Below are 21,431 nucleotides of genomic sequence, written 5' to 3'. Positions count from 1 at the left end.
CCACAAACTAGTTTCCATCCCCCATGGTAATTCCATGTAGCATGCCATCCTATGACAACTTATCCATGTGCAGGAGCATCGAATATGTAGCAATGGCAAATAGCTAGCAAGGCATTGAGAGGACAACCTTGTCTAACAAATTTGCCTAACCTCCAAGGAGCTGAAAGTTCTCCTCCGAAAATGCATTTTGTTATACCTTCTTGATATAGCCCTAAAACAACATTTTTCATTTTGCACCCAAAATCCCATTCTATCCATTACGGGTGCTATGAAGTACCACTAGACAACATCAAAGGCTTTAGCTATGTTCACTTGCATAATGAGGACATCCTAGTGCATAGCACATTTGTCATTTCCATAACTGCATCAAATCTTGGATGGGATGATGAAAACACTCTCAAAATAACTATGTTGAATGTTAAAAGGAGCATAGCATCTTCATTTGTGGCTCCACCTCCTATGTGCTAAATGCCATGTTTATCAATAGATCCTATAGTTCATCGTGAAACACACCTCTTGGCATGTGCCTACATGCACAACTCTGATGAAATGAGTTGCACCATAGAGTTCATAATGCATGATATAAACCAACCTCCTAGTATTTGAGGGTTGGATCCATGTTTAAGGTGAAAGTGTTATTTGCATATACTCATATTCTATGTGTGCTAGGTTGAAACCTATATCCTAAGCGTATGAAGCTGCCAAAGGCCACTTTATTGAAAAATTCGATTCACTCTTGGTTGCTCAATGTGACCCTGTTCCATGTAGTCCCATCTATGGTACATCCATAGCAAGTCCATGAAATGCCATTCAAAGGTGTGTAATTGGCAAATTCATACATTACACCACGTAGGAAAAGACACTACATGAGGGCAATATGTCGCAACTATTTGTGATGATGGTGGTAAGTGGCATTAATACTAGATTCATGTTTGACCCAAATACCCATACGGCATCTTACTCACCAGTGTCATTGATTGTGAGCCATGGCTATGCTTTTCCAGCACACATTGTTTCTCGCATATCCCACCGTAGCAACAACTTTGGATATTATATGCTTTGCTACTTTGGGGAGGCCTGGAATACCATGATGACTAATACCCTCTTATGAAGATGTTTCACAGGGGTGTGACATCAATACTGATTGGGATAAAATTTGAGATTAGCGGTGCTATAACAAACTAAGTTTCTTCTTCATGTTATACTGATTTGAATTTGAGCTCAAGGCCATCACATTCTAGGAAAGACAAAACAAAGCGCCAAAATTGCAGATTTTGATTTCAGAGTTAATTGTTCCATTGATTTTATGTCAAGCAGGTGACTTAGCATTTTTGGAAGATCAGCCGCAATCAATGAGCTTTTCCAGCGGAAGGGCTCACCAAAGTCTCCCAAAAACACTTACTGCGTCCCATGTTTGATGGGCCACCACTATCCATGCCTGCGTGCAAGCCACTCACTGAGAAGTTCACTGGGGAAACACTTCATCTCTTATTGTATGTCAAAGTTAGCCAACCCTTCCCAGATTTCCTTCCAAAACCAACATATGATTCCTCATACTGGTTGGACCCAATACTCTCTTTGTTAACTATGGACAACTCACAAGGAATCCACCAAACTAGTTTACCTTCACCAAATTAGGTTAAGGCAAGGACTTTGAGAGGAACAATGTAGCACATAAGAGCCGAGTGTGGCTTCCTCGGGCAGTAGTGAGGACTAGCAAACAGCAATCATCACAAGGTAATATCATTATCGAAATACTGGTAAAACTAATCCAGTGTTAAAAACTGTAGATTTACACAGGTAAAGAATTCTCCACCCAAAAAATCTGCCCACTTCGGTGGCTGTGTTTGTCAAAGAATGATGGCATTCCAAGATTGCCCTTAAATCCAATCCAACCAAAAAAGAGTTTTCAGAGCTACAGCTAATGCTTTTCCTTTTAAACTCTAATATAAGATGAAACTTAACAAAGGTTGCAGGAAGGTTATAGAGAGATCCCAGCCACTGCTCTTTTTAAGATGCATTGGTGCAAGCAAGCAAGGACCTGCCCAAGCGAGAACTCCACTCTGTGTTTCCTGGCAAGGGAACCCTCCAAAGGTGTGGCAGGACTTTATGGAGCAACTTACAAGCAAAAAAGAAAACAAAAAAACAATCCAGAGTAATTTTAATCCTGAGAACCATGGCCACCACCCCGCACCATCGCACAGAAATTTCTCACAGTTCGGCAGTGTAGCCCCGTGAAGAGCTCTCTCAATATGGCTTCTCCATCTCTAAAGCAGCCAAGAGCCTGCGACTGCTACCACTGGCAGGAGGTGCAAGGCCTGGAATATCTTGAATGTTCTTGTTGTTTGGATGAACAATCTAGACAATTGAAGAAGATAAAGCTTGCAGCCAACAACAAGGACAACCAAAAAAAGCAGGAAAAAAGCAAACAGGTATTTAATCAAAAAGCTGTTGAAGCAAGACACAGTACCTTAACAATAATGATGGCAATGACTCCACAAACAACAAGAAAGAGGAATAGCATGATACAACGATCTGTAGCAATCTGCATAAAATCAGCAGGATGTGTTAGGTCGATTCCTTGTTTTCTTCTCTTGACGAACACACACACTCCTAATTCTAATGTGAATATTTACAACCATATTTTTAAAACGGGCATTTGAGGCTCACCTGTCTACCAATCTCCCTTACAAGTTGTGAAGCTTTCTTTATTGAGAACTGAATTGTGTCCAGCTCATTAACAATTCGGCCCATTTGCTCTGTCTGCAAACTCAAACAAAATTTGAGAGTAAGCCATCTAAAAAGAAAAACATTGTTACTGCTTCCTCTTCATTTTCTTTTATTTTTTCTTGGGGGAAAGAAGGGAAGGGGGGGGGGTGTGGTAGGTAGATCAGGCTGTCTTACACCTCAAAAACCTCTCAACACACTCTTTCAGTTTTGACTACCCAAATAAGGTCATCACTTGCATCACATGCTAGGAGAGCACTCTTTAAAAAGACCACACAGGAATGTTGTAGGTTGAAGCTAACCATGGTTAAATTGCAAGACCTTGGTAATTGAGGTTAAGAGACTGCAAAGTGTCTGATTTTGCATATACATGCACAAGGCTGTATGTGTAGAAGTGGTAATCAAGATCCTCAAGCACATCCAGGAATCTCCATATGCGTGTCTTCAAGTGCGACACAGTAAAAGAAAAGGTATAACATGCTGGAAAGTTATAAATCTGAACTCTAGAGTACAGAAGACCATGGCTTTGTAGCATAAAGAGAGGAGTGAAAGAGGGCTATATAGTGGGTAGGTGAGGTCCAAGAGTTGTGTTGCTGTAGTCAAAAGTGCATCTACCTTATCAGTAAGGTATGTCAATGGCTTGGAGCCAGAAGAGGCTTGGCCCTCTCTTCCGCTTTGAGCTTTGAGCTTCTCTTGTAGCTAAAGGATCTACTGATCCTTGGCCTTCAGCACATATTGGAGGAGCGTGCTCTACTCTGATTGGTCTTCTATAGCTTCGTTGAGCTCCTTGGTGACCCTTGTCAGCTGAGCTTGGAGCTTCTTGGTCTCTTCGTCCTTGATTTGGAGTGTAACGGCTGTAGACATCTATGTCTATCAATGGTATGTGAACACTCTAGGACTAGCCAGGGCACTTTTTCCCTCACTAGGAGGTTTTTCCCCCAGGCATGGGAATACCCTCTATTTCTTATTATTTGGTGTACTTATTATCCTTTGTACTTTCTTTGTGTACACAACACTTATCATTAATCAACGGTACATTTCTCTTCTCCCAAGAGCTTCACAACTGTGTCTGCTGCACCCTACGTATGCCTTGAACCCTAAACATAACATTTGGTATAAGAGCCCAAGGCCTTGTTTGAGCCTGCGAAGTAGCAAATTTTTTTCATTTGTCCCTATATGCATCAGCCCATACCTGACTGTACACACACGTGAAACCGTACATGCTGTCCATACACCCTGCGCCTACCATCTGTACACCTGTAGCAGCCGTACACATGCGCAGACCTGCCCACTTGCTGCTCTGTTCGCCACTTGCCGCCCAGCACACCCTGCGCAGCTCTGCAACAACTCCACGTGCCATACAAGTCCACATCAAGAGCCATACTCGTGTCACCTGTGCTCCGGTCAGAACATTACTGCAGGAGAGAAATTTTGGGACTTTTCGACATCCAGCAGCAAAATTGGACCTCCTACAACGCCTGCAATTTGGGCACTTGTTTTTTTTTAAATTGAGGAAAAAATCGACAAATTGGACAACTTGCTGCCAATTTTTGGGACTTTCTGCAAATCAACTTCTGGCATCTCCGAAATCGACACTTTATTAGTAATTTATCCCTACACTTGAAATTTCAATACATTTTCAAGTTTACAGCCAGCAATGGGCCACTCTGCAGCCATACACGTTGCATTCAATGGACATTGCATTTGCAATGTGTTTGGACACTTCCAAAGTTTGGTCAGATATTTTTGTGCAAGTTATTATGGCAAGCGATGATGTATTCAGCATGCTTACAGCTAAGGACAAATTGGATAGGATTAACTACCCATTGTGGGCATACATGATGAGGCACTTGCTGGTTGCCAAGGGCCTATGGGCTATGGTTTCAGGTGAGGAGGCCCGACCTCCCTTGCTAGTTTTGCAGCAGCTAGTTGTACCTGCTCCTAGAGCACACAGCTACATCTGGCACTACAGGATCTTCCTTGGAGCTATCGCCCACCTCTCCCTGTGGTATGAGTCCATATCAGTGTCTCTGTGTGGCACTGTGTCTCTAACAAGAACTGGCCAAATCTGCGCTGGTATGCGGACTCCATGATCTGGCAGAGTGAGGGATGTCCACTGAAGATGGTGGTGTATCTCTCTCTAATGACACTATATGCTCTGCATCTGCATACATAATGTTCCTCACTCTCAACCTCCTCCTAGCATAGTCTGCATATCCTCTCTGCTCTGGGGATCCGTGCTGCCCTACCTGCCTCAATCTCAAGCTGGTGTGATGACACTCTGAGCTGGCCAATCGCCACTCGGGCACTCTGAGGCATGTATACATCCATGTATCTAGGTCTCTGTATGAATCCATCCGCTGAGATACGCATAAACTGATCTCTGTAGTATAGCATCTTCGGCGGTAGAGGCTGACTGGGTGTAATCCAAGTCTCTTGAGTGTATCGCTGCCATAAATCCTGCCGAAGGACTCTGTTCCTCTCACTGTGAGAGAGCTGGATGTGTGGTGCATGTATATCATATTGGGAAGGTGGCAAGTGATCTATGCCGAGACCATGCTGAGTGAGCCACTATATCATCTGTGAATACCATGACCTACAATCTCCACTCTCTGCCTAGACGCCTCAAAAGCTCTATGTGAGAGTCGATCTGATGGCATATATCCGATCCTCTGTATGAAGCAGATCGTCTGGAAGAGGGCCTCTACTAGCATAGAAGGTGCAGCAAACTCCGTCCGGACAATGTCATGTGGGACGGAGGGTTTGTTGCGGATCATCCGTGAGAGCATGAGAATCTGAGGCCTCTCTATCTGAGACCATGTGGAGGTGGCGAGCGTAGGTGCCCATACTGCTGCAGCATACATCAAAGTAGGGGTGACTAGTGTATCAAACAACCACCCCTTCGTGCGGGGCTCCTGGAAGTGTGCCTGGTGACACTGTCTCTCTAGCATGGCCAGAGCTACATACCCTCGTGTGAGTCTATCCCTGGCTGCCTGTGCCATAGTAAATCTTCCTGGCGGAGTCGTAAATGTAATCCCCAGGTACACATATGAGTCTACCACCTCTACCTATCCTCCTGCTAGTGTGAAGATGGCCTGTCGTCGAACCGGCCCTGAGGTGTGGAAAATCATGGCCTTGGTTTTCCCAAGGTTCACTGTAAGCCCCCTCTGTGTGCACAAGTCATTGAGTGCATGGAGATGGTGCTGTAGTCCCATCCACGACTCAGAGACCAGAATAATATCATCTACATATAGCATAATGTGGACTGTGGTACCTGAGATGTCTACCCCGTCCCCACCATCGTGACCAATGAAGTCCGCCACCTCATCGATGTATAGCCCAAATAGTGTAGGAGAGAGTGGGCATCCTTGCTTCACACCTATGGTGCTAGCAATAACATCAGATAGCCCCCCTGGGGCATCGTATGCGCCCGAGGACCTGCTCATATATAAATCATCTCTGATGGATCCCCAATGACTGTAGGCGCTGGAAAAGTCTCTCTCGTGGCACCGTGTCAAATGCTTTGCAGAAATCCACAAAGCAGCAGTATAATCTCTTCTCCCGCGCCCTAGCCTGGTCAATCAGACATCTTAGAGTCAATATATGGTCAATAGTGGAGAAAGCTCGTTGGAATCCAGCATGCCCTCGTGCTCGCAATCCCTCCTTCTCTGCATATGAGCTCAACTCTGCCTCGAGCACTGTGCCATAAAGTTTAGCCAATGTATGACCAATCATGATAGTCTTGTAGTTGCTGGGGTCTAGCATGTCTCCCGCTTTGTGGAGAGGTACGATGGTGTGCATAGTCCAATCAGCTGGTAGGCCCTCCACTAGTGCCCTATTAAAGAGGTGCGCAACAAAGGGTCCCAGTGTGTCAGCTGCATAAATAAGATGCTCACTCTGTATACCTGTGTGGTCAGCCGATCTCCCATGCTATAACCGGCGGATAGCTCTCTCTACTATTGAGGCGGTAAAGAAAGTAGAGGTGGTAGGGCGGGACTCCTGTGGCTGTGGTATGGGCGGTTGCTGAGGGATATGGTAGAGGCTCTTTGCATATGTGTGCCATGTGTGTGGATCCTCAATCGGGGCATGAGGGCGAGGCTCTCTCATCTTGCGCCATGCAGTGGCTGCATCTCTGCTTATGAGTAGGTGGTATATATTCCAGTATTGTGCCTCCTCATATGCACGCCTCTTACGACGTGTGAGGGCCCTCCTCTGTCGGCTCGCCTGTCTCTGTGTAATGGTCCCCAGTGCTCTCTGGGCACAGAGGTGTCTATATAGCTCTCTGCACTCATCATCATACCACCGATTCTCGGGCATACTCTCAGATCTATCTGTGTGTGCAATGTGTGTATGATGGGGGAAGCTGCGGGTGGCGGCCGTATGTAGTAGAGATGACAGCTAGGTGGTGAGTGTGTCTAGAGGTGACAGGGGATCCATCTGAAATAGCCCGTCATATACATGATGCTCATATATGTCTGCCAAGTCATATATGTCTGAAATAGCCCGTCATATACATGATGCTCATATATGTCTGCCAAGTCATGGGTGAAGTAGAAAGTTGTATGCAATGCCTCTGTGGGCTGTGGGTGCTGGTGTGGAGCTTGCTAGTGACAGTAAGAGGTACGTGTGATCTACACCAATAGGACAAGGGGGGATGGTGAAAGATGTCACTGCCTGTGTGGTCTCCATGGACCCCATGATGTAGTCCACTGTGCTACCCCCCCTGATCGTGGAAAGCATGTCAGTGCTCCTGAATCCTGCCACTGTCTCATCCCGCTATAAATAACGAGATGGTGTCGCGCTCCCAGCTCAAGTAAGTGATTACCATATCTGGTGTTATCCGGCTCCATGTCCTCTGACACCCTGCAAGCTCCCGTGTCCTCCACCTCTAGTGTGTGCATCACCTCGGGGTGCTCGAAATCATAAATGTTGCACTGTCAACTCTGTGTCCGTGCATTGAAGTCCCCCATAAGGAGGACTTTTTTTTTTTTCCGAGAAAAGATCTTTTCATTAGTTATAGAAAAAACGCCCGTAGGGCTACAAAAGATCTCTCCTGCTCATAAGAGAGACAGAGCAGTGAATACAGCATGGCAGCCCGGGAGACTCTCCCTAGGTGCTGCAAAATACAAGCATCAGTACAAAGAAACTGAGAGGCTAAATCATACAATAGGGGGGGGGAAGAGCCAAACATGTGGCCTGTAGTGCCAACGGGGGGATCCCGTGTGTAAGGTGTAGAAAGGGCCACAGCGCCAAGTGGTGTGAAAGGCCTGGCGCCGTAAGATCGCCTCATCCGAGTCTCCCCGGATGCGGTCGTACTGTCCTCGCAGGGTGTGGATCAACTCCTGCCAAATCCCCCGTACAGTCTTTGCTGGTGGCTCCAATCTCCCCTCAAAGGCCGTAAAGCACCGAGCCCTCTAGGTGAACCAGATGGTGAGGCTGCGGAGGAGCTCCCATCGTAAATCCCTCTCCTGTGTCCAGCTGGCGGACGAGAAATCCGATGCCGGAACCAGGCGAGGCTGGCCCCTAATAAATCTGATGGCCTGACTGCCTTGCTCCATCTCATAGCCCATAGCAGGCCCTGACGAAGTCGACCAAGCTGCGGCACCCCACGTAAACATACCCTCTGGAGAGAGGGGGGCCAGAATACGCAGTATCCGCAGCCAAATCTGCTGCGCCTGAGGGCAATCCCAAAGGCAATGTCTCTGTGTCTCCATAGGGTGGCCGCATCGGACGCAGGCCGCCGGAAGACCGCTGTAAACAAGCCAAGTGCCAACTGCTGAGCCCCTGTGGGCGACCAACCACTGAAAAGTCGAGATCCTGCGGGCTTGTCGACTAGCCCAGAGCCGAGCCCAAAAATCCTCCAGGAACTCCTGTGAGAGTCCCTGTAGTCGCCAATGCCCTGCTGCCGCTGGAGAGACCGTCCTCCTCGCCGTCAAAATATGCCGCCCTAGCCGAACAGTATACTGGAAAAAGGTGATCTCTGTGGCCTCAAGGGATGCATAAGGATCATGCCACTCGTACTCCCCGGGGTCCCACTGTAGCCGGGCCAAGGGGCGCGCTGCATATGCCCATATGCGGCAATCCGGGAGCACATCAGTAGGGTCGGGGTCAATATGCCACTTCCGAGAAGCGGCGGCCACTACCCGAATCCTCTGAAAGGTGCACTCTGCAACCAAAGGCGACTCCACCTCCACTCTCTGGAGTCTGCCCTCATCCTGAATCTCATAGTAGAGGCAACTGCCATCCTCAGTGCAAGCTCTGACAGTAATCAGGATCTCTAACTGTGTAAAGGCTCCCATCCACTGTGGGGCCACTGGCTCGAGAGGCGTGAACCACTCCTCTGTGAGTGCCTCCTGAATATCATCCCTCATAATCAACCCCCCTCTGAAGTGACTCAGCCTCTCCACCTGGATCTCCTCTGGTAGACTGCAGAAGGCCTGCCAGTCTCCAAAACTACGAGCTGGGCCTGCCGCTAAAGGCCCCCAGGCTAGCCGAGGCCGAGAACCCAGCATATGACCCTGCTTTGTGCGAACCGCTGGGCTCCAGATGAGCGGCTGTCTGGCCCGCTCCTCAACACAAGAAGGAGGTCGCTGAGAGAGCCCCGGTCTCAGTAGCTCCCAAGCTCTCAGGATACTCAAAGCAAATCTGTCCTCCCATCCTCTACTGAGGCCTGTCCTCCTCATCTCTATAAAGATCCAAGGAATCTCTGGTGTCCAAGTGCCCCCTGCTGGGGGCGCCCGAGCCTGCAGCCGCTGCAAGAGGAGCTCTTTCCAAGGCTCAGCGCCTGGAAGCAACCCCCGAACGATAAGCTTCCCCAATAAAGCTCTACTCTGATCAACTGGATCTATAATGCCCAAACCTCCCTGAGTAACCTTTGCCCGAGCTGGCTGACCGTCCCGCCCAGACCACAGAAAGTTCCTGATCAGCCTTTGTACCTGGCTGATGCAAGAGCTCGAGAAGATCCAGCAAGACGTAATGTACCACATGGTCGCTAACAGCACCTGATTTGCCACCACCACGCTCCCAGCCAAGGATAGTCAAGCTGTACTCCAATACAAAAGCTTTTTCCGAATGCTCAGAAGAAGCAGGGCAATCTGCTGCTCAGGTGACAAATCTAGGCCAATCTGGCATCCCAAATACCGCACTGCTGTGCCTGGAGGAATCCATCTAAAACCGGGGTCCGGGCTCCATGCCGGAGTGGGAGCACTACTGATCCAAAAGGCCACTGTCTTGCGCCAATTGATCAATGCTCCCGAAGCTGCACTAAAAACCTGGAGCGACTGCTCTGCCCGAAGAAGATTGGCCTCTTGGCCATGCAAAAATAAGCCCGTGTCGTCTGCAAACTCAGCATCAAGCAGGTCCTCCCCCCGGACTGGGAGCTGAAGTCCTCTCAAACCAACCTCCTCTGCCGTCAAATACATGCTCATAGCCTCCGCAAAGAAGAGGAAAAGAAAAGGGGCGATGGGACACCCTTGACGGACTGATCTGTCTGGTCAGCTCAAAACTCGGCCCCCGTCCTCCTGCAATCAGCACCAAGCTGCGAGCTGTGGAATACACAGCCGCCACCCCTCTGATCCATCCTGGCTCAAAGCCCAGGCGAAGCATAGTGCCCTCTAAGAAACCCCAATCAACTCTATCGTATGCCTTCTCAAAATCGAGAAGCATCACGACCAAGTCCTCGCCAAGAAATCTAGCTCGGGTGGTCGCCTTCCCAGAAAGTAGAGATGTTGTCAAGGATACTGCGCTCCTTGACAAATCCTGTCTGAGTAGCATGAATCAACTCCCCCAGGAAGGGCTGGATCCTCAAACTCAAGGCCTTTGCTAAGACCTTGTAGACAGTATTGAGGATCGTAATAAGCCTCCAATGCCGAATATCATCTGATACTCCCTCCCCCTTGGGGATAAGATAGATCAAGCCCTCTGAAAAGCTCTGCGGCATCACCCCAGTGTCCAAAACATGCTGAAAGCCCCTGCGGAGGGCTGGCCCCAAAAGGTCCCAATAGCGCATAAAAAAGGCCGATGTCAGTCCGTCCTCCCCTGGGCAACTATGTCGCGGCAGGACCCTCAAGGCCTCGGCAAGCTCAATCTCTGACAGAGGCGCACCTAGAACTGTACGCATACGGTCTGTGACCCTCCTCTGCACATGGGCCCACACAGTCTGTTTGCAAACATCTCGATCCTCAGTGGTGGCTGGCTCCGCTGAAAGCAGGTCTCTATAAAATGCAGTGGCAATGGCTCTGATCTCCCCGAGCTCAGTAGCTACCGATCCATCTGGTCTACCAAGCTGGCGGACTCCTGCTCGCGCATGACGGGGTCCAGTGATCTCAAAAAACTCTCCAGTCACTCTATCACCAAGCTGCGTCCACTGAGAGGCCTGACGACGATAGTAAAACTCATGTCTCTGCTCCTCTACCTCTCTAACCTCCTGGCGTGCCTGGCTCAGCTGGGGACGCCACCCACTCACATGCAGGCTGCTGCTCCTGAAGGCACTGTAGCGAAGCAAGGCTGCGTCTCAGCCGATGCTCCCACTCGCGAATCTCTCCCAGCCGTGTCAAAGTTGCAGCGTGTAGAAAAGAGCTAAGATCGGTGAGTCCCTGGGCACACTGGCCCGCTGCATCTTGGTCAGAGCACTGACTATCATGCCAGATCTTCTCAATGTCCTCAACGAGACTGGGATCTGTAAGTACCCTCTCTGGGATCGTCAACTGCAAGCTGGGCTCCCGTGTCCCCTCCTCCAATGTCAATATAACTGGCGCATGATCTGAAAATGAGGTGCCAGCGAGAATGCCGACGGAGCCCCCTCGCTCCCCTAACCAGTCGCCCACATAAAAGCGATCAATCCGTGATAGATTAGTCCCTCCCTGCCGGCGATCCGACCGAGAGAAACTAAGACTGTCCTGAGACCGGGAGAAAGCCCCATGCTGCCATGCATCAGTGATCCTCAGTGACATGCAAAGCCGGTCCCAAGCTGCAAGCTCCGTGCCGTGCACTGTAACATGACTGCCTCCCACCCTATCTGCCGGGTCCTCAAGCATGTTGAAGTCTCCCCCGACACACCAATGTGCGGCCTCTGGCAATGCATCCGTAACCTGGGTCCAGAACTCTGCTCTGGCACTAGCATGATTGGGCACATAGACGTTGAGCACATCCAATAGCTCATCATGCATCCTCAGAATGACATACTGTGCTCTACCAGGCACAATGATCCCTCGATCCACAATGGCCTGCCGCCATACATCTGCAATGACCATGCATACTCCTCCCTGTCCACCCAAAGGACCAAACCATGCAGACCAAAAAGTGTCCCATCTACCAGGCATCACCGAACCATATCTCCGGATCCTGCTCTCACCCAAGTGGTGCTCCTGCATCATCAAAATATCAATGCTGCCACCAACCAGGCATCTCTGAAGCTCCTGCCTCAAGCAGCCACGATAGCGTATAAAGTGTGCTCCGCCAAGGCCCTGTACATTCCATGAGATGATCCTCATGGATGCCCTGCTGAGGTGGATGCTGTCTCAGCCGTACGGCAGGCCTTCGCAAGCGGCTTGGATGGAGAGTAGTCCCCATCCGAGCGGCTGCGAATTTGCCCACCCGGTGTACTGCAGGAATCCCGGATCAAGCGCCAGTGGCTGTGGCCCATGACGACTGCCTCCTGCTCTGACAGAGCAACCTCGTGTATACACACATATCCAGGGTCGCGTGCTAAGTCTGCCACTATGCGCACGACCAAATGCCGAATCCCTGAGGTATCCACACTCCCGGGATCCAAGAAAAAATGAGCCAACTCCCAAAGTCGGCCTATCACATCTGTCACCTCCAGATCGCTCATGTGATGAGAAAACTCAACTGCCTGAGTCTTCAAAGTGCTGAGAGCGAGCTCTAGAGTCCACTCCCGGTCGCAAGGGCCACATAGAGGGAAAGAGAAGGCCACCGCTGAGTCTAGTGCCTCCTCCCCGCGGGCCAGAGGTATCACTACATGAACTCGGATGGGTGCTGGCTCATGGGGGCCCTCTGCTCCAAAAAGCCGTGTGAAGGTATAATCAAAAGCCTCCGAGCGCTATCTAATGCCAAGGCGACTCAGCCGACTGCGGCGGATAGATGAAATCCGTGAAGCCCTAATCGGCATAGGTCTCCTCTGTGATGCTCGAGCGAGGTCAGTGCTCAGCGCTCTCCGGACTGCAGGTGAACGCCAGGGAACTGCCAGGGCCTTCCGGGAAGGTGAGGCGGGCGGAGGGGGAGGAGGGGGAGGCGAGGGGGGTGGAGAGGGAGCCGCTGCCGAAACCGGAGCGGAGACGGGAGGAGGCGATGGTGGAAGCGAGGTGGTGGGAGGGGACGGGGGTGGGGGGGGGTGAAGGAGGGGGTGCTGGCATCTCCTGGTCCTCAGTCCTCGCCGCGGGGGTCTCCTCCTGGAGGGGAGAAAAGCTGTTCCTCACGGGAACCCAGTGAGGCTGAGACTGTGGCTGCTGCTGCAGCGGTCTCTGGGCGTGCTGCTGTGGCTGTGTCCCTCGGCGGCGCCCCTGTCCAGGCTGCCACTCCGAGGTCTCTGTGGCCTGAGCAGGTGTCCCGGAGGCAGCCTGCCGAGCCGAATCTGTGGGTGGGCCATCAGTAGCCTGCTGTTGTGGTGAGGGTCGGGGTCTCCTACGAGGGCAGGCCTTGGCCAGATGATCGACCTGCCTGCAAATGAAGCACTGATTCGGGAGCCCCGAGAACTCCACTCTCTGATCTATCCATCCCCCCCCCTATCCTAGGTAGCTGAATGACCTTAGGAAGGGAGGAGATGTCAGACACCAACAGTCTGACCGAAGGTAGCCCAGCTGCTCTGGCCACCACTGAAGCTGCTGAGGGGCCAGTCTCTAGTACCGAGCCCACCAATGCTCCGAGCCTGGAGAGGAGCGGAAGATACTCCCGGCGGAGTCTAGGGAAGCAAACTGTAACATGGAAGAGACGCTCTCCCTGCTCCGCCGCTGCTGGGTCAAATCCATGCTGCCAAGGTCTGAAGAAAGCCCGAGCACCCTTGATGTCAAGGGGACTCATGGCAAGGACCTTGGCAACGCTTTGGGCGGCCTCGAACTCGATCTGATAATGTCCCCGGCCCAGGAGCTGTACATCCAGGATCTTGCCCACATCTGCAAGAAGGCGGGCCTGAAGAAGATCCCTGATCTCCCCTCTGCTGGGGCGAGTGCCGACTATACGACAGATGGTGGAATGAGCCTGGAGGCGTTCCACCTCTGCGGTGAGGCTCGCTTCCTCTTCTGGCGAAAGAGAAAGCCTGATGGGGGTGTCCTCAGGGGCGGGCGAGGGGGCTGCGGATGAGTCCCTCTGAGGCGGGGCGGGAGGAGCCTCCATCAGAGTCTGAAGCTGCGACGAAGGCGAGGCGAAGGCGGGATCCTGCTGGAACCGAGTTGCACACAGAGAGGCGGAATATGGAGCAAAAAAGGAAAACAAAACCCCCAGGGGGCGGAAGCAAGAAAAAGGAGGGAGGGGGGGGGGAGGGAGCAGGCGAAGGAGAAAAACCTAAAGGGGGGGAGGGCGGGGGCTGCGCGCAAGAGGGAGGGGAGGAAAGTGAGCTGGCGGAGGGGGGGAGATGAGGCGCTGCAGAGGGGAGGAGGGCGCGAAGACAAGGGGGGGAGGCGCGAAGGAAAGGAAGGCGGCGAGCAGAGCAAGGCGGCGGCAGCGAAGGCAGGCGGAAGGGGGGGGGGGGGGGGGGGGGGGGCTAAAAGAAAGGCGGCGGCCAATGCAGGGAAGGCGGGGGGGCAAGGAGCGAGGGGAAGGCGAGGGGGCGAGCAGGCAGGGAGGGCGACGGGCGCTGTGCAACAACGCGAGCAGGGAGAGGAGGCGGGAGCTTCAGCGAGCACGTGGACCTGTCCCCATAAGGAGGACTTCCCCAGGTTGGAGTAGTGTATGATCTCATCTGAAAGGGCTGCATATGGTGACTCTCCCAATGGCCCTGTGTCCTCCTCCTCCTCTCTACTCTCCTCCTCTGCTGTCATGGCATATCTTGATCCTCTAGGAGAGAAGTAGCATAGAGCAATGTATAACACCATGTCTGCTGAGAGCTGCAGTCTAATCCACATGTATCTAGCCTCCTAGTCACGTGCTACCACCTGTAGGCGCTCCTGTAGCTCTCGCTTGAAGAGTGCCGCTATACCTCCAAATCCTCTCGATGTGCTCTGCCGTGTGGTCCCCCTGTATGTAAACTCCCACTGATAGCCCCCTCTCTGGGCTCTGGTGCGTCTCTGTAAGTAGTATGATGTCCCATCCCTCCATGACCTCCTCCATCCTCCCAAGATGTGTCCAAAGTGCTCCATTGCAGTTCCGAACTGCTATGTGTATTTGTGAATCTGGATCCTCCATAGCTGATGTCCCATAGGCCGCCTCACGCTAATCGGTGGCCTTGCCATCGATGATGACACGGCCATCGCGATAGAATGCTCTCTTGCCCTCTTTCCGGGCCTGTAGGACTCTCGGCATGCATGTTTTCCTGTGTTCTATCTGCATCCTTGTAAGGTCGTCATCCAAATAGATGGGATCTCCCTGTAATCCTCATAGAATCACCCTCTTCCTCATGAAGGTGACACTCTCCGTCTCTCCTGCAAACTGTAGGATGAGGGCTTGCTTGCGTGTTGAGTCTTTCCCGACTCTCCATGCTTTGGTGAAGGGGAGAGGATCCTCTTCCCTGTAGCCGAGCTTCATGCATAGAAGCTGTCCATCTTTCTCGGGAGTGGAGTCGGGTGTCTCGGCTATACCTATGACTCGAATGTTGAGGCGGCGGGCATGCCTCATCTTCTCCTCCTCAATGGTGGTGTGAATGATTTGGTGTTCTTCCCTTTGAGTCTCCTCCCTCACTTCTTTACGGATGTTCTTCTTCACCACTTCAACCCATCCTGACTGCTTGGCTTCGAGTTTTTCCTCCATGTCCTTTGTGATCTCCTTGGAGATCTCTTCTTTGATGGCCGTGAGAGTGTTGTCATTGATCTCCCCTTCTTCCTTCTTGGTGTTCTTGACGGCTACCAGTTCCACTTTCAATGCACTCACCTCCTCCTTGAGTGCTATGTTCTCTTGTTCAAGGTCCGTGACCCGTGCTTCGAGGGCCATGAGGTGCCGGTGTAATTTGTTCTCCACCTCATTGAGGTTGGAATCGGATGTCTTCTTGTTCTCCTTGATTAGAGCCTTCATTGCCGTCTCCAGGGCCTCAAGCTTCTCTTGGAGACTCGGAGCCATTCCTCGAGATTACTTTGCAGCGCTTCCCACAGGCAGGGAGTAGCGAGGGAGCGAGCGAGCGAGAGAGAGAGAGAGAGAGAGAGAGAGAGAGAGAGAGAGAGAGAGAGAGAGAGAGAGAGAGAGAGAGTTATGTTGCTGCCTTGGGGACCTAACGAAGGGTGGGTGGGATTAGGGAGGCGAAGGGACTAGCGGGCAGGGTGCACAATGCGAGCATAGCAGAGCAGCGCCGCCAGGCGCAGCACAGCGTGGATAGGGCACCGCGAGCAGAGCAGCACGGTCGGGTGGATACGAATAGGGAGAGGCCACCAGCGCGTAGCGCGAGCAGGCCAACACAGCGGGTAGGGTGCACAGTGCGAGCACAACAGAGCAACGGGCTAGGCGCAACACAGTAGGGGGTGCGCAGCACAGCGTGGGACAGGGCAGAAACAAGGTGGTGTATAGGCGCGAGCAGGGCAGAAACAGGGTGGTGCAACGGCAGAAGGTACAGTAGCGGCGGGGAGTCGGAGGGAGCCAACGCACAGGCGCGGTGGCAGAAGGTACACAGGCGTGAGCAGGGAAGAAACAGGTTGGCGGCAGAAGGTATTGCAGCGCGCATGGCAACCAGGGCGTCAGGCAGGGCAGAAACAAGGCAACGCGGCACAGGAGAGAGAGAGAGAGAGAGAGAGAGAGAGAGAGAGAGAGAGAGAGAGAGAGAGAGAGAGAGAGAGAGAGAGAGAGAGAGAGAGAGAGAGAGAGAGAGAGAGAGAGAGAGAGAGAAATGAAATGAAATGAAATGATATATTAACGTCTTCAAAAGGCCAAAATGACCTATGAGACCAAAAAGGTTACAACAATTGGTGGATCTGATACAATGTCTGTGTAAGGAAAGCTAAAAACAACTAAACAACTAACTGAAACTGAAACAACTATGAGGAAAAGTACGGTACCAGGAGCTCCTAATGGATAACATGTGGGAGGAAAACTCCAGCAACAAAGGTAAGCATCATACACATCACTATCCAAAGATGTCTCTCATCGGTCGATGGCGGATATCCTCAATGTCCTCCATGGTGAGTACTCTGACTGGACGTCTCCCATGCCGTGCTAGTATGGTCCTGATCCTCTGTTGTAGTCTCCGCCGGTGTCGAGATGGGCCTCTCATCTTGGGGCGCCTGGACCGCCCCAGCTCTATAGCCCGATCAATCAGTGTACCTCTGGTGCGGCTGTACTCTGGGGCTAGCTGCAATGCCTGCTGACCTGACTGCTCAATCTCTGGTCGAAAGAAGTCTGTAATCTGCCTCTGTAGGTGTCTCTCCCTCTCTGATCCCCTCCCTCTCAGGAGACCCTCTCTATGTCTACGCAGCTCCAGCAAGTACAATCCGAGAGAGAGAGAGAGAGAGAGAGAGAGAGAGAGAGAGAGAGAGAGAGAGAGAGAGAGAGAGAGAGAGAGAGAGAGAGAGAGAGAGATTTTATTAGCGTCTTCCAAAAGACCGAACTCGGCCTATGAGACAAATCGGAGTACCTGTATGGGGTATCCTCTGTCATCCCAACAAAATGAAAAAGTACTGAATAAAAAAGTTGAATCTGGGTGTGCAGGGGATGGAGCTCTACTACTAGGAGAATGCAAAGCTATATGCATGGAGTATACAATCATGATATGCAACCTAGCTAGCTCCATCCTGTACCATACTGGGGGTATAAAATGGTGTACATCAGTGAAGGGGCTGTCCACAGCTCCCTGAAGAACATGCCTGGGTGTGCTCTGAAGCGAGCCAGTCGCTCCGCACCCTCTCTGTAAAACTGAGCTCTGATCTCTGTCATCTCTCTCTGGTATAAGCGTGGTGTCCAAAAGCCAGGTGTCCTCTGTCTCCTGCGGGCTCTAAGTGTCTCTGCTCTCTGGAGAGTAATTCCCTGCCGTGTAGGGGCTGGAGGGAATTACTCTCCACACACACACACACACACACACACACAGAGAGAGAGAGAGAGAAGGCAAAACTTAATTGTGCTAATGGGATTGTCCTCTTTCATATTTCATAAGTCACTTATATACATGAGCTCACTTTTTACAATGGCCGGCCGTCCATTTAACAATTAGAGACCCAAAACTGATTTCCTAGCTCTATGTACACCTAGGCTTATTCCTGTGACCTGGCATTACACAAGTCATAAGCTCGGTCATCCCATATATCTTTTACATGAAGCGCTTAGTGCGATTACATAATAATGAGTTACAAGAAGCGTAACCATGCTTGAAAATGATGTTCACCCTCTCACTGAAGAGGAGCATCATTCCTCATATTCACTCTCGTGTCACTGCTAAGTTAGTTTAGCATGGGATGCCCTTGCAACACTCTATCAAGTCGCGATCAGACACGTGTTGTCTACCTAAAAAAGAAGTTGGGTTATGTCGTGTGTGGATAAGGGTGACTCTATGGATGAAACCCTGACGAAGGTAAAAGATCTTCATGAGTAGCTTGCTAATATTGATGAGATCATTCAAGACAGTTATCTTATCGCGACAATCCTCAATGCATTGCTTGACTCATATCATGGCTTTGTGTTATGTACCTAACACTAATCCTCAAGAATAGGACCCAATCTGGTCTCAGTGTTGGGAAGCCCTCGGATTATTAGGAGGCCATTAGTAGGTTATGGGTGGCTAGGGTTCATTATTAGGGATAATCCATGGTTACTGGCTATCTATAACGGGATTGTTATTTATAGCATTATTGTGATTCATTCAGACATTGAGTTGAGTTGGTTGTTGGTCTATGCTTGGACCAGACTCCTGCCATGGACATAGCGGTTCATAGGCAGTCTTGCCCAAGGTCCCATGGGACAAGCTCTGGTGGTATGGGACACCAGAGCCGACTGGCTTGGCTAGTGGGAACTAGAACCCTAGCCCCTAGCTTAGAGGTGATTCCTAATGGAATCAACAGTTGGGAGGTGAATTTGCTTGCACTCTTCTATATGTACATGTTGGGCAGCCACGTTACAGAGGCACACAATCATGTGCTAGGCAGCAACAGTGCTACCAAAAGATTCACTCTTTCTTCAAACGGAGGGGGTTCAAACAGTCAACGTCTGATCCTAACCCGTACATCTTCAAGGAGAAGGGACTAGTTATGTTGGTAATCGTCTATGTGGATGATTTGATCATCACAGGGAGTCACACACTGAGCACATCCAGAAGACCAAGGATGCTCTCTCATCCACTTTCGAGATGACTGAGATGGGCTTACTCCACTTCTTCCTTGGACTAGAGATCTTTCAGACACAGATAGGTATCTTTCTCTCTCAGAAAAGGTATGTCCAAGAACTTTTAGAATCTTTTCAGATGAGCACTTGCAAGCCTATGTCAACACCCATGGATCCGGGATCTCGACTTACTGGCAGTGATGGTACAGACCTTGTTGATGCTTATTTGTACAGGAAGCTTGTGGGTTCTTGTCACCAACTTGGACATTTCCCAGTATGAAAGGGGTCTAGTGGACTCCAGGTTGTCTAAACATTTGGAAAGTACAAGCTTTGGGAATGGTGGATTATCCTAGAATACAAAGGACCACACTCCTAAAATTTAGGAGTTGCTATTTTTGGCCCAACTCCGATGGAAATTATGTTCGCGTCACTACATCTGGAACTGAGCAGATACCAAGAGTTGGCAAAGTGCCTATGACAGAATGTTTACTAGTTGGGATATTTTTAGAGGTAAAGATTATGGGAGAACCCATCTCTTAGATTGGGACATGTGGCAAGAAAGTGGATCAAAGTGAGACAAGTAGCCTCACACTTGTCAGAAAGTGGATCAAAGTGAGACAAGTGGCCTCACACTTGTCACTCTAGCTATTGTGTGGCTCTCCACTTGTCATCATAGCCTTCTCTTTCTATTTTCACTCATGAGAGTGCCAAATCTATAAATTGGAGCCCTCTCTCTTCATTAAGAGAAGACTCTCTTGCTGCACACTAGTCTCTACCACCGTTACAGGCTGCCCTAATGATGGCTACTCTCTTTCTCTCTCTTGAAGGCTGCCCATGAAGAATACCGGCTGTTGGGGACTGTTTTGGAGGCTTCCATCGCGAAGAAATACTAAAGGCAAGGGTATTTAATCATTTATTATGATTTCTAGCCATTGTACTTGTTGTACCAGTCCTTGTACCTGTTGTACCAGCCACTGTACTGGCTGTATCAATCCTTGTACTTGTTGTACCTACTGTACCAACCATTGTACCGGTTGTACCAACCATTGTACTTGCTGTACTAGCATTTGTACCTGTTGTACCAACCACTATACCTGGTGCTGTACCAACCACTGTACCGGCTGAATGGAGAGTTGTACTTGCTGTACCAACTCTATTGCATGAAGACCCGTGGTTTTTGGGGAAGAATCTGTACCCACATGGAGGTATATGGATTATATTGTTGGTTTAGCATTTCTACAGCCTGTGTTCCGGCTCGGTTGCCTCGTGTTGGGCTGTGTTATGGCATTTGTATATGGATAATCCGGCATCTCCCGTGGGGAGAGTAAGGCCCTCAAAGCTTGTACATGATATTATTCTCCTTGGGTAATAAAATACTCCAAGGGGGGGTCGGCCCATTCTGGCCTCTATGCGGTGTCACACGTGCAAGCTCCACTTTCAACATTTGTGGATGTTTTGTCCAGCTTTTATGTATCATGCAAAGTGATGATGGATATATGTTAAGGCTGTGGCCATGTTTAAATGTTTTAATATGCATTGATGGTATCAACAAGTGTGTCAAAGGTCCTAGTCCCCCGGGCACCTGCCGCGAGTTACATTGGTATCAGAGCATAGGCTTTCTTGGAAGCGGAGGCTTCCTTCTATCAATAAGGAAGAGAAAAGATCTCAAGTGGGGACCACACTTACCATCATTGCTGTTAAGCATGGCCAGTCGCTTCATAGCTTATGAAGCAAGAGCATGAGCAGTAGACAGCTTGTTGATCTAAGGATTTATGAATTCACAAAATTTTATCTTGGAAGTGTGGAGCTGGCTTTATGTGCACACGTTTAGCACTCTTTCCATATGGATATTGTGGATTATATTATCAAGCTTACAAGCAAGCTATATGGAGATATATCTCGGGATATCCTAAGGATATGGTGAGGAGATATTTCTTTTGGCTTCATGACCAACCTGGCAAAGAAAAGCAAAGTATACTTTGAGTTTGCAAAGTTGGTACTTTTGCTATTTACTATGAAGTGTTTTTGATGTTCACTGACCCTTGTACAGCCATGTAAGGAGAAAGGTGGTATTGTTTTCCTTGAGATGGTTTCACGGAGACATTGTTTATGGCTCCCTTTATGGGGATGGATTATATCTATGGAGATTTCTTTCTTGGACGAGATTTACATAGATATTGGGCTTCACAAGCAATTTCTATGGACGAATCTGTCTCAGTTTATAGAGAAGAAATATTTTGATATCTCATGGATATGATGCTTTTATGGATAAAAGTCCACCTCTACTCCAAGGTGTGTGGTTA

The 21,431-nt window shown here is 50.1% G+C and overlaps 1 protein-coding gene across 2 annotated transcripts in view; it reads right to left on the bottom strand.

Moving 5' to 3' along the window:
* Positions 1-1,718: 1,718 nt before the first annotated feature.
* Positions 1,719-21,431, bottom strand: part of LOC147628719 (putative plant SNARE 13) — an 88,465-nt gene continuing 68,752 nt past the window's right edge. For both annotated transcript variants that reach the window (XM_086813957.1, XM_086813958.1), the window contains exons 8-10: positions 2,671-2,763; positions 2,471-2,545; positions 1,719-2,358 (exon numbers count right to left, since the gene is read on the bottom strand). In XM_086813957.1, coding sequence (XP_086670083.1) covers positions 2,248-2,358; positions 2,471-2,545; positions 2,671-2,763 — 279 coding nt within the window. In that variant the 3' untranslated portion in view covers positions 1,719-2,247. The remainder of the gene's footprint in view (positions 2,359-2,470; positions 2,546-2,670; positions 2,764-21,431) is intronic.

The sequence above is a fragment of the Cibotium barometz genome, chromosome 19, assembly GCF_041138505.1.
Source record: "Cibotium barometz isolate CiBa-2024 chromosome 19, ASM4113850v1, whole genome shotgun sequence".
In the NCBI taxonomy this organism is placed as follows: Eukaryota; Viridiplantae; Streptophyta; class Polypodiopsida; order Cyatheales; family Cibotiaceae; genus Cibotium; species Cibotium barometz.
Note: the sequence above shows the minus strand (reverse complement) of the source record. Positions and strands in the feature narration are given on the sequence as shown.